Source organism: Leptonotus elevatus, chromosome 7, assembly GCF_054856555.1.
Source record: "Leptonotus elevatus isolate MCC_2025b chromosome 7, RoL_Lele_1.0, whole genome shotgun sequence".
In the NCBI taxonomy this organism is placed as follows: domain Eukaryota; kingdom Metazoa; phylum Chordata; class Actinopteri; order Syngnathiformes; family Syngnathidae; genus Leptonotus; species Leptonotus elevatus.
Window position 1 is genome coordinate 9,413,878 of NC_141245.1, and position 16,231 is coordinate 9,430,108.

General features: G+C 41.6%; 1 protein-coding gene across 2 annotated transcripts in view; it reads right to left on the reverse strand.

The window, feature by feature from the left end:
* pde2a (phosphodiesterase 2A) overlaps positions 1–16,231 on the reverse strand; it is a 158,677-nt gene that overhangs the window by 21,924 nt on the left and 120,522 nt on the right. For both annotated transcript variants that reach the window (XM_086080406.1, XM_086080407.1), the window contains exons 3-4: positions 8,240–8,329; positions 7,213–7,304 (exon numbers count right to left, since the gene is read on the reverse strand). In XM_086080406.1, coding sequence (XP_085936532.1) covers positions 7,213–7,304; positions 8,240–8,329 — 182 coding nt within the window. The remainder of the gene's footprint in view (positions 1–7,212; positions 7,305–8,239; positions 8,330–16,231) is intronic.

Genomic DNA, 16,231 nt, shown 5'->3' on the forward strand with positions numbered 1-16,231 from the left:
TCTCGATCTATCAAACGACCTTGAGGATTTGTAACAGCATTTTCCCTCAAGCTACCTGTTGGGTGTGTTTCTTGCTCATAAATGGTCCAATAAAAAGGCTATTGTAAAGATATTTTTGTGCAAACGTCTACATAGCGCAGCTTCAAATGCTATCTATTGTTTTGTGCTTCAATTGCTTCCACATGAATATGGAAATGAGTAATAAAAGAATGCAATCTCACCCATGCACACAGGTAAATTCATCATCTATGTGCTTCATTTAATAATGTCCTGAACACTCCAGCGGTGACTCACATACAACACAGAACAGCCATTACATGCTGAACGCGCCTTGAATTCTGCTCCCATTGATGCAGTCAAATGTGTATGGTGCATTGACTTCTAAATGGCCATTTATTTCAGCTCACTAAGGAATGGTGTGTGTCAGTCCAAATGTATTACTGTCGCAGCTCACAATGGTGGCAAAGGGGACTGACCTTTATGTGTTGCCCCTTTTCAATACATCTTTACTGTAGAATCGCTGAGTAAATTCACACAGGTGAGGGCAAAAAGCAAATACAGTGCTTCACAGGAAGGAACTCCACAATAATTTAGTTGGCATACAGTACATCGTTTACCACACAGCGCAAACACTGAGGTGTCATGATTACAGTATTTATAAGGATGCCATTTGTGATAAAGCTATTGAGTGCAAATGCACCTAATGCTGTGGCATGTGAGTGTATGTGGGCGTGAGGACTTCATCATGTCATCATTAACCACATCGGGGTGGCTCTAATGACATTGAATCCATCCTAAATGCACATTGTGAGCTTCATTAGGCATAACTGCACAGCCATCAGTGAGACGCACATCAGAGTGCGTTAATGTGCATCAACACCTGACTCACTACTCGCTACCAATCTGAACTGTTATGTAGCTTGAGCATGTTCTGTGCAAATTGTTGTTATTGAGCTTGAAACAGATGGCTTAGTGAAATAATTCCTCCGCTTCAGAAACAATCCTGCTCCTTGCGAGTTGTTATTCTCAATAGTTAATATTTATCTAAAGTACGTCATGTTTTTTTGGTGTTTTTGAAGAGCTTTTGTGCTAAGCGGTCGTTTTTGAATGGTATATAGGCACGTTTATTAAACCCACAGATATATATATATATATATATACTGCGATTGGCTGGCAACCAGTTCAGGGTGTACCCCGCCTACTGCCCGAAGCCAGCTGGGATAGGCTCCAGCGCCCCCCGCGACCCTTGTGAGGACAAGCGGTTGAGAAAATGGATGGATGGATATATTTATATATAATAGGGTTTGCGTGTCCCAATGAGCCTAGGAGCTATGTTGTCTGGGGCTTCATGCCCCTGGTAGGTTCACCCATGGCAAACAGGTCCTAGGTCAGGGACCAGACAAAGCATGCCTCAAAAGACCCCTATAATGAATGTTAATTTTGGGTTGCGGTTTCCCTTGCCCGGATGTGGGTCACTGGGGCCCCCTTTTGGATCCAGGCCTGGGGGCGGGGCTCAAAGGGCTATTTCCATGGGGCCCGACCGAGCACAGATCGAAAAAGCAACGTGGGTCTCCCTTCCCATGGACTCACCACCTGTGGGAGGTGCCGAAGGGGTCGGGTGCGCAGTGAGCTGAGTGGCAGCCAGAGGCGGGGGCCTTGGCGGTCCGACCCCCGGATACTGAAGCTAGTTCTGGAGACATGGAATGTCACCTTTCTGGCTGGTGTGCGAGGCCGAGAAGTTCTGACTAGATATAGTCGGACTCGCCTCCACACACAGGTTCACGTATTGTGAAGGTCCGCTGGGAACGTCTGTCAGAATCCCCTGTCAGAAAGAGTTTCAATACCGACCTCCTGCAGGCGGGGGAAATTGAGTCAGAGTGGACCATGTTCCACGCCTCCATTGTTGAGGCGGCTGATCGGAGCTGTGGCCGTAAGGTGGTTGGTGGCTATCGTGGCGGCAATCCTCGAACCCGCTGTTGGACACCAGCAGTAAGGGGTGCCGTCAAGCTGAAGAAGGAGTCCTATTGGGCCTTTTTGGCCTGTGTTACTCTCGAGGCAGCTGACAGGTACCGGCTGGTCATGCGGAATGTAGCTTTGGCGGTCGCTGAGGCAGAAACTCGGACATGGGAGGAGTTCGGTGAGGCCATGGAAAACGACTTCCGGACGACTTTGAAGAAATTCTGGTTCATCATTCGAGAGGAAAGCAGTGCACCATTAACACTGTGTACAGTGGAGACCTCGACTCGGGACGTCGTGAATCAGTGGGGAGAATACTTCGAAGACCTCCTCAATTCCACTGACACGTCTTCCTATGCAGGGTCTAGGGACTCCGGGGTGGGCTCCCCTATCTCTGGGGTCGAAGTCACTGAAGTGGTTGGAAAGCTCCTCGGTGGCAAGGCCCCCGGAGTTCTTAAAGGTTCTGGATGTTATGGGGCTGTTGTGGTTGACACGCCTCTACAACATCGCTTTTTGCAGATGATGTAGTGCTGTTGACTTCTTCAAGCCGTGATCTCCAACTCTCACTGGAGCGGTTCGCAGCCGAGCGTGAAACGGTTGGGATAAAAATCTGCACCTCCAAATCCGAGACTATGGTGGAGTGCCCTCTCCAGATCAGGGATGAGATCCTGCCCCAAGTAGAGGAGTTCAAGTATCATGGTGTCTTGTTCACGAGTAAGGGTAGGTTGGAGATCGACAGGCGGATCGGTGCACCGTCTGCAGTGATGCGGACTCAATATTGGGCCGTGGTGGTGAAGAAGGAGCTGAGTCGAAAGGCAAAGCTCTCGATTTGCCGTTTGATCTAGGTTCTTACCCTCACCTATGGTCACGAGCTGTGGGTCGTGACCGAAAGAACAAGATCTTGACTGAAATGAGCTTCCTCCGCAGGGTGTCCGGGCTCTCCCTTAGAGATAGGGTGAGAAGCTCGGTCATCCGGGAGGGACTCAGTGTCAAGCCGGTACTCCTCCGCGTTGAGAGGAACCAGTTGAGGTGGCTCGGATATCTGGCTCAGATGCCTCCTGGACGCCTCCCTGGAGAGGTGTTCCGGGCACGTCCCAACGGCGGGAGGCACCGGGGACGACCCAGGACACGCTGGAGAGACTATGTCTCTCGGACTGGCGTGGGAACGCTTTGGGATCCCGTCGAAGGAGCTGGTTGAAGTGGCTGGGGAGAGGGAAGTCTGGGCTTCCCTGCTAAAGTTGCTGCCCCCGCGACCCGACCCCGGATAAGCGGTAGATGATTGATGGATGGATGGATAATCGCAAACTGTGATGTGGATGGCGGGTGCCCAGCAACCAGTCTATCATTCTTATCAATTACAGTATAATAAATTAGCTTCTTTAGCATATTAAATTTGCCATTGTATCTGATTTTGGGGAGGTGGTGAGTTGAGGTAAGTATGCAAAGATATATGATAGCAGAGAAAAAAAAAACATGAAAATAAATAGGTTGCATTGAATAGAATTTATGCATGTCATGAAAAGATTTTAAAGATGTAAACCTCACAAATATATGCATATCATGTCTTTAACTTGTTCACTCCCAGCCATTTTCACTGAAGCAATCCCCTTCGCTCCCGGCTGTTTTAATGTATTTTGACTGATTTTGCAAGGCCCGCAGAATATTGTATTCTATAAAAACATGGAACCTACCAAAATAAAGATTAGAGTCTCTTATATATAAATAAATATATTTCTATCTGTTTCCATTTTGCAGCAATTATCATTAGAATATAGCTAAGTTTCATCATTATTCACAAATCTGCTTATAACTAGGAAAATCTGCTTGTTTTCAACATGGCCCAAGTTGATCTCTAATCTGCTGTCACCTGCTGGCCGTTTTTGTAATAACTACCATTGCTTCAACCGTTTTTGTGCAGCTGAGAGGCTGCATCAAGCCTTCTGTTTGCTCTAGCATAAAAAAACATGTATAAATAAGTCTTTGAGACACTTAAAACATTTGAAATGTAACATATTTATACATTTTTGGGAGCAAATGAGTTAACCTATATGCAAAATGTTCCAACGTTTTTTCCATTGTTTTGGACATTTTCAGTCAAATATATGCTTTAAAAGCTTGTGCCTTCTGTTGTGTTTTTGATGCCACCACAAAAGATTTCCAGTGATGGCAAAGAGGAAAGTGTTTGATGATGGGCAGCAATAAAAAAAATGAGAAAAAAGAATGTGCACCACAAAGACTCTTGATTAGCCTCTTACCTTGTGTAATAGTGATTTATTTTATTCAGTTTGAACTTTACAGTTTTACATTTGCATGACAGTTAATATAGGATGTCGACCAATATTCTGGAGCAGATGTGTTCAATCTTAAAGGTTCTACCGTAAACCAAAATGTCGGGCGTAAAATATTCAAAGTAAAGTAATATTGTGTAACCTTCACGATCATTTCCTAGCTGTGGTCTATAAATGATACGTTTACATTAGACAGCTATAATGGATACATACAGTATTACTTATGTGCTACTCAAAATATTCTGAAATTAAACATGAACGGTCTAAACTCTAAAAACTAGAAAACCTTCAGGTTGTGTGGTTAATGCATGCTGGCTGAGGTTGTGCACCCCATGTGAAACAGATATCAGTCCATTTGCAGAAATTCCCCACCGTCTTGGTAAAAAATGAAATGATTGCTATGACAACTTCTGTGTCCAAAGTGCCTGGCGAGCTATCGTTCTTGTTAGAGAGCAAGATAAAAACAGCCCTGACAAGCCGTCTGCCTGAGGAAAAGTTGACTTGATTAATGCGGATCACAAGCTGTGAGAAAGGCCTGCAAGAGTTTAACTCTTTTGAGTACACTGATTAAAATACTTGGAAATTCTCAACTTTAACCCCAGGAAATAATGAAAATACATTAAAATACTTTTTCTAGTTAAGTAAAAATAATAATTCTGGCTATTTTCATTGTGCAACCATCCAATCTTTGTACTGCTTATGCTCACCAGGCTCGTGGGTGTGCTGCAGCACATCCCAGCTGACTTTGGCCGACATTCGGGGCAAACCCTCAACTGCACACAAACAACCATTCATAATGAAATCCTACGCATCACATTAACATTTTTTTCCAAGATTGGAAACATTTTTAAGACTTTTGAAAGATTGATTTAGAATACTTTAAGACCTTGTTTTTGGATGGATTCAATGCCTTTTAAGACTTTTCAAAATTGCAAATTCAACCCAAGAATGTTCTTTACAATAATATGATGTAGTAAGTGCCTGCACGGATCTAAACACGACATTCTGATTAATATTGTGTTAGGCAGCAAATTTCACCCGTTTTTAATCCCTCGCAGGGGGCGGCCATTTTGCCACTTGGTCTCGACTGAAAAGGACATCGCAGGTTGCTCAATAATGACCAATCATGGCTCACCTATTTTCTGAAGCGGAGTTGTGATTGGTCGTTACCTGAGCCCTGAGCAACTGTGATATCATTCTCAGGCAAAATGGCCGCCCCCTTAGAAGAATAAAAATGGGTAAAATTAGCTGCTTAACTCATATTCTACAAACACACTATTAATCAGAATGCCGTGTTTAGACTAGTGGGGTGTACAGTATATAACAATAATGCCAATAGGGGTTAAAAAAAAGAAAGTGTAATTAATTTTGCTGAAATAAATTATAATAATAGAACGAGATTTCACTATATACATTTAGTAAGTTACAAAAAAGTATTGAACTTACAGATTGTTCCTCCCTGGCTCGCTTTCTCTCTGTCATTCTCTTCAGTGTCTTCCCTCCAACAGTTTCCTCACACACTTTAATAACATACTCTATTATTGTAAAGAACATTTTTGGGTTGATTCCCTCTTTAAAGTTCTGAAGGAACCCTGTGTATTTTTTTAATTATGCAATGCCAATTTAGACTGAGCATAGGAGAGGCCCAATTTTAATACAGCAGCTCTTATAGATATAAATGTTGAGGCTCATACATTTAGTTATACATTTTTCATTTTCCGAGTAGCTTGTTATTTTTTTCATTCAAATATTTTAAACTTCAACATTTGAAGTTAAAAATGACTAAATCAAATTATTATTAGTTAAAATTATCTAATATCTTCAAAATATTGTAAATATATTTACTATATTCTAAAGGTATTAGGTAATTCGAGTTACATTAATTTCGTTGATTGAATTGGATAAGTTGAATTAAAACCAACAATAAACACAATATTTGTACCTAATGTAAGTACAAGTATAAATCAATGAAAATATCAAGATACATAGATCAGGAAAGGTAACATAAAATATGTTTTGCATGGAAAATGTTGTTTATTTAAACATATCTGATGTTTAGCACAATACTGTTCATTTTTCCTTGTGGGAATCTTCCTGCATAAACATGCCTGTGTGTGTGCAATCTAGCATTTATGTCACAGCGAGGTGTCGTCAAAGGGGGCTCTTGTCTGACAAAGACACCGTTTCATCAATAATGTATTGTCAGATATTAGCAAGCACACAGGTAGCCGTGGTGGGAGCACACAACGTCAAGAGAGCACTTCAAACAGCATAAATGGTCTTCGCATTGTCACCTCCACTAGCCCTGCAGTGCTCCTGCCACTGAAGATGAGGAAGTTGAGCATCAAGACGGGAAAAGCGGAGTGGACAAATCCAAACTTCCGAGGGTCAATATCACTATGAAGTGCCTTTGGTGGCTCATCAGAATCACTGTCATCATGAAAGTAGCAGAACAATGAAAACGGAGGTCTTATTATGAGTGGCCAAACATCTGCTTCCTTCATTTTATATACTTTTTCCCCACACACTGCTTGACCCAAATACATTTTTACCAGCATAACATCTATTGAATACAATGAAAATGAAGTTGACTTCTTTTTTTGGGAGAGGGGGAAGGGGGGGGGGGGTGCAACGAGGAAGTCTCAACGGCACCTTATGGTGTTATTGACTCCTAATGCGTCCCATGGCTCATTGTGGGGGAATTGGTTGCTCTGAGGGAAAAGGGGAAGGTGGAACCGCACAGTTGTCATGGCAGACTGAGAGGCACGAAGAGAGGCCGGCGTGTGACGTGATTGAGCGCTGAGCAGCTCATAATCATCCCTCTTCGCTCCCTTATTGCAATGCCTCTCAGGGCACTACCTCCCTTGACAAAGGCGCAGCAAATCAGCGCGCAGCAGTCAGCCACTCAAAGCAAACATCTGTGGCGGGCCGCGCACGCATGGAACACACACACTGAAACAACACGCACCTGATCTTGCCCTCCTGTGGCAGCTCATGTGGCGGGTCGTCCGACAGCAGCCTTGAGTTTCCCTGCAGTGTTGTGTACACACATACACATTCCTAGAATGGAACACACACACACAAGCACACACATTTACTCAAAGTTTTCTTTTGCTATAGCATGGTTCATTCTTTGCCTCATAGTTTTAAGCAAACATTTTGTCAGGATTTTGATTTGTATAGTACCACCGGCAACATTCTGGCCAGCACTCAGGTCGACCTGTATCTCATGAGAAAATGTCTGCTTCTGCAATGTCAAGCTTTGTATGTGCTACGACTGCTCTGATTTGAAAGAGAATGAGGGGAGCCGCTTCATTTACCCGGGAGTCGGCTGTGTTCTTTAATCTGTGCTATTCTAGCAAAATAAAGTAAAGAAAAGTCTACCCATGCAGACAGTTACAATAAAATGGGTGTTGTGCTTTTGGAATAATAATAATGCTATTCACGAGCTGGCCTGGTCTCTATCGTCTGCAAATAGAGGGGTTCACACTGTATTGGCGTCAATTTGATATCAATGTTTTCTATACTGCATAAACCAATAAAACATAAATGTACAATGGACGGAAGACTGAACAGAAGTGAGAACTGGTGTGTTTAAGCTTCTAAGGGATTAAAATAATAAAATAATAAAACAAATTCTCTATATCATGTTTTTATAAAATTTTTAATTTTTAATATGATCTTTCTATATCGTGTTTTTATTGTTGTGCGAGTGTATGGAACATATCCCCCGTTATAATTTTTTTTTAAAAAATCCCTGTAATGGGATAATCTCTGTTCTTATAAGGGCAACTGAATAAATAAATAAATAGATAAATAAATAAATAAATAGATAAATAGATAAATAAATAGATAAATAAATAGATAAATAAATAAATAAATAAATAAATAAATAAATAAATAAATAAATAAATAAATAAATAAATACAATAAGGTCAGAGGGATTAACTCCACCACTCACAGAATACTGTAAATGTGCGTGCGTGTGTTTATACCGTGTGGGGTAACAGCGTCTGTACGCCGTCTCGAAGGGCGACTCGCAGCGAGCGCACATCGACAACGGCTGCCAGCTGCAGCAGAGCATCCTGTGGAAGCAGACAAACATATTGTACACCATTGTTTCTGTTTGACTGCTCATTTCAAACAAACAACGCCATCTATAAGTCGGAGCCCTGAGCTGAAGTTCTCTCATTTTGTGCAAGTTTCATGTCACAAGCTACTTTAACAAGCTGCGAAAGTCTCTAAGAAATATTCAAACAGTGACACACTGGAGGCTATTAAACTAAAACTCTTAGGATTAGTTTTGCTCTCCTGGACATGTGATGAATTTGATTCATGCACTGTGAATGACAATTCACTTGCAGCATTTCTTAGGCAAGAAAAAACTCATTATTCATAAAATGACAGTGTGAAGTGGGCCCAGAAACAAATATATTGGCCGTATAAACCACATAAGATAATAGTAATAACAATAATACACAAATAATACTGAGGGTTAATAACGTTCAAATTGAAAACAAATTTTTGAGTGTGATTCTTGACGACTCTGCTGGAAAGGCATGTTAAACTTGTAATACATGTTAGGGCAAAGGTAGCACACACTGTTGGATTGTTGGGAAAGGCCAGACACATATTAAATGAGAAAACAATGTATATTTTGTATTTTTTTATTGATATGACCACATTTGAATTACTGTGTAAAAGTTTGGGATAATTCCTACAAAACCACAATACAATGATTATGTACACTGCGAAAAAATAAATAAAAAAAGCCATAAGGATAATAAATCATGTAGGGTACCTTGAACTAGATTTTAAAACTGGACAAATAACATAAAAGGCAAATAATAAATTGCTGCCCGGCAACATACAAAAAATATTTACAGAGAGAGATGGGGGTTTTTATTTGAGAGGGGAATTGAAATTTAAACAACATTATGCTCACACAAAACTCAAAAGTTTGTGCATTTAGATCTGTGGAGTGGTTTTGTGGAATGGTCTGGAGGGAAACATTAAAAAAAAAAGTACAAGTAGTTGTCAATTTAACAAATTGTATAAAAATTCATTTTTGCAAAATATACCAGGGAGGAATAATAAAAAAGTGGTTAAAAGTGAAATTTTTGTTAAAGCATTAATGAATAATGAGTAATGAGTGAGAATAACTTAAATGTTTGTTATTTGTTTTTGACACAATTGGGACATTATTATTGTTTTATTGTCATTTTAAATGTTCAAAATAAAGTTGAGTAAATGCATTTTATTTGTAATCCACTACACATTCATTGTAATCTTTTCATGGTTAAGGCTCTCTTTTACGGAAGTGTATTGCTTGGGGGAAAAAACCCTCCTGTTTTTCAGGGCAATTTTTATTTGTATTTTTGTATTTTCTCATTTTCGAAATATTTTTTTCTTTAAAATATATTTTTTTCTGTCATAACAAATATTCTGAAAAAGCAGGGGAACATACTCAGAAAAACAGGATATTTTTTTTAAACAGAAAAAATATTCAGAAAAACAGGAAAAAAATATCTAAAAACAGAAAAAATACTCAATAAAACAAAGCCCTCCCACCACCACACAAGAAATAGGCTACTCAGAAAAACCAGAGATCTTCTTTTTCCAAGTGAATGCAATATGCTTCAGTACCCTCTTTAGAACAAAATTAAAGTGATAATCAAGACAAGTGGAATCTAATCAGTTCTGAAACAAACAAGCAAGTTCCTTTTCTTTCACATGCCTAAAATGTTAGAACTTATCCATATCCAGTGTCCAATGTCACGGTTCATTTTCTTCCATTTCCAAAGGGAAGATGAATCTAATGAAAGCATCATGCATATGCAGAAGGTGAGTATTTGTAAAGGTGGTGATCCCTGGACTGCATACTGTGTCGTACAGTACTTTGTCGCACTGAAACTTGAGAGCAGATGACTTTCTTTGAGGTTTGTTTGAGTTTAACTTCAAGGCAAATTAAATTGGACCACAACATATATCAACTGTGCCTTGAGAATTTTTGCATCATCACCCTCCACAAACTCTACGCCTGGGTCACAGCTACAATTCATATGTTGCATATTCCTACCGCAGGAATATTTACACACTTTGCGTCATTTACTTTTATCCCTTCCAGTTATCACACGACATTATTACAACATTTTGGTGTGAGAGCATCTCAGCGGGACATCAAAATCTCATCAAAGCATAGTGAAATAGGAAAATAGGAAATAGTGGAAGAAATCTAAGATGCTTAAGACACAGCTGCTTTCAAGATGGTGTGGCGAATATAAATAGGAAAGATAAGCATCATGTTCAAAATATTGCCTGTGAGTGCCAGATCATATTCAGCTTGTCCTGATAAAGCTGTGTTAGTCACACAGAACATCTTGTCTCTCTCTGGAATGCCTGCAAGGCCTCTACCAAGGATGTCCGACTTAAAAAAAAAAAAAAAATCCCCCAAACCTATTTTCTTGTCTGCCAATCACTCGCACTCAGGATTCAGAATAAACAGGAAGGACAAGGACATCTGTGTGTGGGGGTCAAAGTGTGAAGGATGCGAGCTGGGCTAAAAATGGGAGTCGAGGGGAGAGTCTGGTCATGCCTGAGCACTCAGTGGTGCTTTTTACATATGATTAAATGTGATTAGCTTTGATCGCTCAATCAGTTGGCCAGGCCGTAATGAAGTTGGACGTGAGCTTTCAGTCAGAGTGGCTTGCATCATCAGACAAAGAGCTTGAAATGCTTGCGGAAATCATCCTAAGTAATGTTTGATGGAAATGCAGTGAAAACTCAGCTGCCCACAATTATCTGTCACTCTGAGCGTGTGTGTGGTCTTGTTTTTGTCACACAGTGGGGCCAACATTTTGGGATTTCACAGAGTTTTGGGGCCCAGCCGTCCATGTGGAGTCATTTTGCTGGTCCCCACAAGTATAGACCTCTTTTTGAGGGTCAAGACTTGGTTTTAGAGTTTAGGTTTGAATTGGGTTATGGTTGAGGTTAGGGTAAGGAATAGGGGTAGGCAATAATTTTTGATGGTTGGGGTTAGGGGGAGGGGCTAGGAAATGCATTATGTCAATGAGATTGCCCCACAAAGATAGTAAAACAAACCTGTGTGTGTGTGTGTGTGTGTCTACTACCAGTGGAGATATGCCTCGGTAAATGTCAAAGTATAACGTTCCATAATCATTTCTCACAAACCCCAACACGTCTATTATATCAATGCACCTGCTCCTCACACCTCATCACACACATAATTATCTTTGTCCGTCAAATAAATCAATAAGGGCATTTGATTTTTTTCAAGGATTCGAGAAATATTAATTTCATAACATGACACATTTTCACATGATATGGCACCAAACAGCCCAGAAAGTCCCAAGCCTTGTAAGGAAAAAAAGAAGAAGGGAAAAGTAAGATCAAATAAATGTGATAAAGAGATAAGAGAGATACTCATTCACGGTTTGCACATGATATTTACAAGGTCATTTTGGACTTGACAAAAAGAATAGTGTTCAAGAATAAAGTGTTTTACATTCACAGATGAAATGTCGAGGCTACAGGGCATCATTTGAGTTTAACAGTCAACAGCAGGAAAGAAGCTGTTCCTCAACCTGTCGGTACTGTTCCAGATGCTTCGTAACCTCCTGCCTGAGTGGAGGTAACGGAAGTGTGTGTGGGGGTGGGGGAGGGAGGGGAGGGGGGGGGGGTTCTGTTGGGTCATTTGTGATGCAGCGAGCGCTCTGTCTGCATCTGCTGGCAGTGTTTTGGCAGGTTGGGACAGACGCTGGTTGCAGCGAGGTGTTGAAAACGTCTGTTAGCACCTCCATAGTCCCTCAGTACACGCTCTGGGATACTGGGGCCTGCAGGTTTGTGGGTTTAATCCTTTGCAGGGTTCTACTCCAGTCTTTTGGCGATAAGATGAGTTGCATATCGTCATGTGGCTCTGACATAAGGGGTGTTGTTGAGGGCATCCGGCAGAGAGGGGCCTTTTGAGATTTGGTGTTTTGGTTTGTGACATACTTAATGCCTTTCCACATACTCCAAGGGTCATTGGAGGTGAAGTGGCCCTGGATTTTTGAAGCATACGACTGTTTGGCCCTCCTGATGTGCACAGTCAGATCTCTTGTTACTGCCCTGCGTGCTGATGATTCGTGTGCCTTGATGATGGCGTGCTAGTGTTAGCATTAGCATTAGCTCTTGGAGCTATGTAAAAAGTGGTGACGTAATCAGCTAGCGAGGCAAGTGTTAGCGAGCATTTAAAACTCAAATGCTTCATTTCCTCGATTCATCATTCGATGGCTCCCTTTAAATCCACTGTTTGTGCATCAACCATTGTTGATGATACATAGTCGACCCCTGCATTTCTTCCCTGAATGGCAGTCACGGCCCACTCAAAACAGCTGTAGTCCATCAATCTCGACGGTTAATTTGGGCATGTTGTCATTTAGCCATATTTACCAAAGAACGGAACATGTCCTCATCTTGCTTCTAATCCAGTGAGCAAATGTTGTGATTTTAGCGGTGGCTTGCGAGCCTTTAGCTGAGCTAGCTATCTGGTACATTTACCCTGCTTCTGTTGCTATGAGCAACGCTTTCTATTGCCAGCCTCTCCATCCACCACCTCTCCGCGCTGTGTGCTGTTTGGTTCACACGAGCTGCAGTCTGCTAAGAGTACTTCAACGTAAATGAAATAGATGTCATTGAATTTACTCTAAATTGGTAGAGTTCGTTTGAGCTATACTTCACATCATGCGCTATTTGTGCTGAGATGAGTCCATCTATCCATCATCTACCGCTTATCCGGGGTCGGGTCGCAGGGGCAGCAGCTTTAGCATGGAAGGCCAGACTTTTCATCTCCCCAGCCACTTCAACCAGCTCCTCCGACAGGATCCCAAGGCGTTCCCAGGACAGACGAGAGACATAGTCTCTCCAGCGTGTCCTCGGGGCATCCCGCTGGTGGGACATGCCCGGAACACCTCTCCAGGGAGGCGTCCAGGAGGCATCCGAACCAGATGCCCGAGCCACCTCAACTGGTTCCTCTCAACGTGGAGGAGTAGCGGCTCGACACTGAGTCCCTCCCGGATGACCGAGCTTCTCACCCTATCTCTAAGGGAGAGCCCGGAAACCCTGCGGAGGAAACTCAGTTCGGCCCCTTGTATCCGGGATCTTGTTCTTTCTGTCACGGCGAGGGTAGTAACGTAGATCGACCGGTAAATTGAGAGCTTTGCCTTTGGACTCAGCTCCTTCTTCACCACAACGGACCGATGCCGAGATAGTAAAGGGGCCTAATCCCCGGAGCTCAAGAAGCTTCTGCACTATGGGGAGCCACCATCTTGATTATAGCCTACCATTTTTACCTGAAGAACAATGTGCCTTTGTTGTGTGTAGAAGTCTTATTAAAGGTTCCAGAAGATCCGTGACACAGTTTACATGGCAGACACGGTCATGTGTATATCACTACAAACGGTTGTGGCGGTCTTCAAAATATGAATGGAAAAAGAGACATCATTTCATTACACAAACAAGATTATTTTTTTCCTCCAATGCCATTTCATTTTGAGTTAATTTGGGCAAAGCTTTTATCGGAATTGAAAATGCCATGACAACACTATCATCCCCCTGCTAATATGATTATGATAATGGTGCGTTGCCATTATTATATTCATTTACCATTTCATCTTTTGAATCAGCAGTCACTCTTCTCAATTTGCTTCAACATGAGTGTGCAACCCCCAAAACCTAAATGTTAAACTGAATTAAGGCCATACTAATACATGAAGTGATTTGTTGGTTTTGTCCTTTCCTCATGCAATCGTCGCATCCCATCTCTCCATGTTTTCCTTTCATGTCTCCTCTCATCTCCCACTTGTCTATTTTTTATTTTTTATTTTTATCACCGGCATTTCTCCTCTCACTGAGAGCTCTGACATTTTGGACTAAACAGATCCCTCTCATTAGGATTTTATAGCACTCACGAACTGCCCACACATCTACCAACAATGCCACCCTCACGTGTTTATTTGTAAATGCTTTAACATGCATTACCGAATGGCTGGTAGAGTCCAAATCTCGATCTCTCTTTGGGCAAATTTCCACCACAAATACTAACAACAATAAAAAAAAGCACCATTAACTCATTCACTCCCAGCCATTTTCATTGAAGCAACTGCCTTTGCTGTTTTACTGGAATTTGACTAATTTTGCAATATTGTGTTCTATTGCTAAAAAAAACATGGAACCTACCAAAGGAAAGATAACAGTCTCTTCTTTCATCAGGAAAAACGTATATTTGTATCTGTTTTCGTTTTTCAGCTATTAGCATTAGAAAATAGCTAAGTTTCACCATTATTCACACATCTGTTTAAAAAAAAAAAGCTTTTTGCAACGTGCGTGTTACAACTTTTAATCTCTTATACTCTGCTGCCACCTGCTGGCAGTTTTTGTAATTACTACCATTTAGGGATGGAACGGTTTTTGAAAACCGTTAAAGTCAATCGGTTTAAGAGTTTTGGTTCGGTCCGTCCGCGCTCTGTTCGGTCCCTTCACGCCACTTTTTATTTTGTCCCACGAGTCCCACCTCATGAGTGCAACTCTTTTTTTCTTTTTTTTATCCCAACGTGCCACTCGCAAAGAGCAGTGAGGCTCAGTTCACACTTCATTTTCTGTAAGCAGAAGATATCTCTTACCTTCACTTCAACTCCACAAAAGGTAGCCAAGTCATTATTCCACGTCATGCACAATCACGGTGTCACAGAAAAACTAAAAAGTCACCACTAGACCATTAACTAAAGAAATAATTAAGACAGAACATGCACTTTAAAACACTATTTCAATCTTTAGCGCCCCAAAGCATGCTGGGAGCGCTTTCAGACTCGCAGCGACGCTCGCTACACCACTATGGCAGCGACCATGGTTACGATGGCGTCCATGGTTACGACGAATGTCATATCCTTCTAGCGACGGGACAGCCAATCATATTGCAGCAGGGCGGGTAAAGCCCTGACGGGTTTCGTGATGGCTACTGGCCTTAGCTTCCTAGCATCGCTACTGAGTCTTTAATCCAAAGCACTGGAACATAAAACAGACCTCGGAATTATAACTGGCTGGAAATCGCTATGTTCATGACTGTGGTGATTTGTTTCAAACAAGAGCTTAGTTTGACCCGAGGATAATCGGGGCTCGCATATAGCAAGCAGCTAGCCGTCGCCCGCCCCGTTGTCCTCGATGCACATTCCGACGGACTTTCCCACTTCCGCCGTCAGATTGGGTTATTGGGAGGCAAACGTTGACGTACCACAAATCCCCTCAAAATAAAGGTGGAGGTCTGCAATTAAAGCACATCTTGTCCGTTTCATTTGAAATCTAGTGTGGTGGTAGCTACTTAGAGCATGAGTCGAGCTCATTCACACATCATGTAGAGAGAGTAATAGTACACGAGATAATCATTACCCTATCCATATAGATATGAATTATGACACATCTTTGTCTTATGCCCACCAAATAAGACTTATTTAGTAATTGTTAGTCTGTTGAATGAATGGCAACAGACATAAGTTGGTTTTACCTTTTGCTATCCAATTGAGCGGTTATTTGTTAGTATTAATACAACAACAACAATAATAATAATAATAATAATTTAGATGATAATAAAATAATAATAATAGTAATTAGCTGTGAATACTGTATACTATACACTTGTACAGTTTAAAAAGGTAATATTAAAGCTTTTTCTACATCATGCATGCTCCACCGATGCCCAGATGAGTACGAAGAGCCCTGACTGTTTTACTCTGACTGCATCTATCAGCTTTTATCTTCCCTTTATAGTAGAGTGTGCGGACCCTCACACTCCACAGTTTCTTTGGGGAGGGGCGGTGTTTTTCTTACCTCATTTGAAGTCATGTCTTCATTTGTCAACTGTGGCTGTCACTTTAAGATCGTGCACGTACTTGCACGCGCACCATGAACGAGCCTGACACAGATGCTGCAGTTAG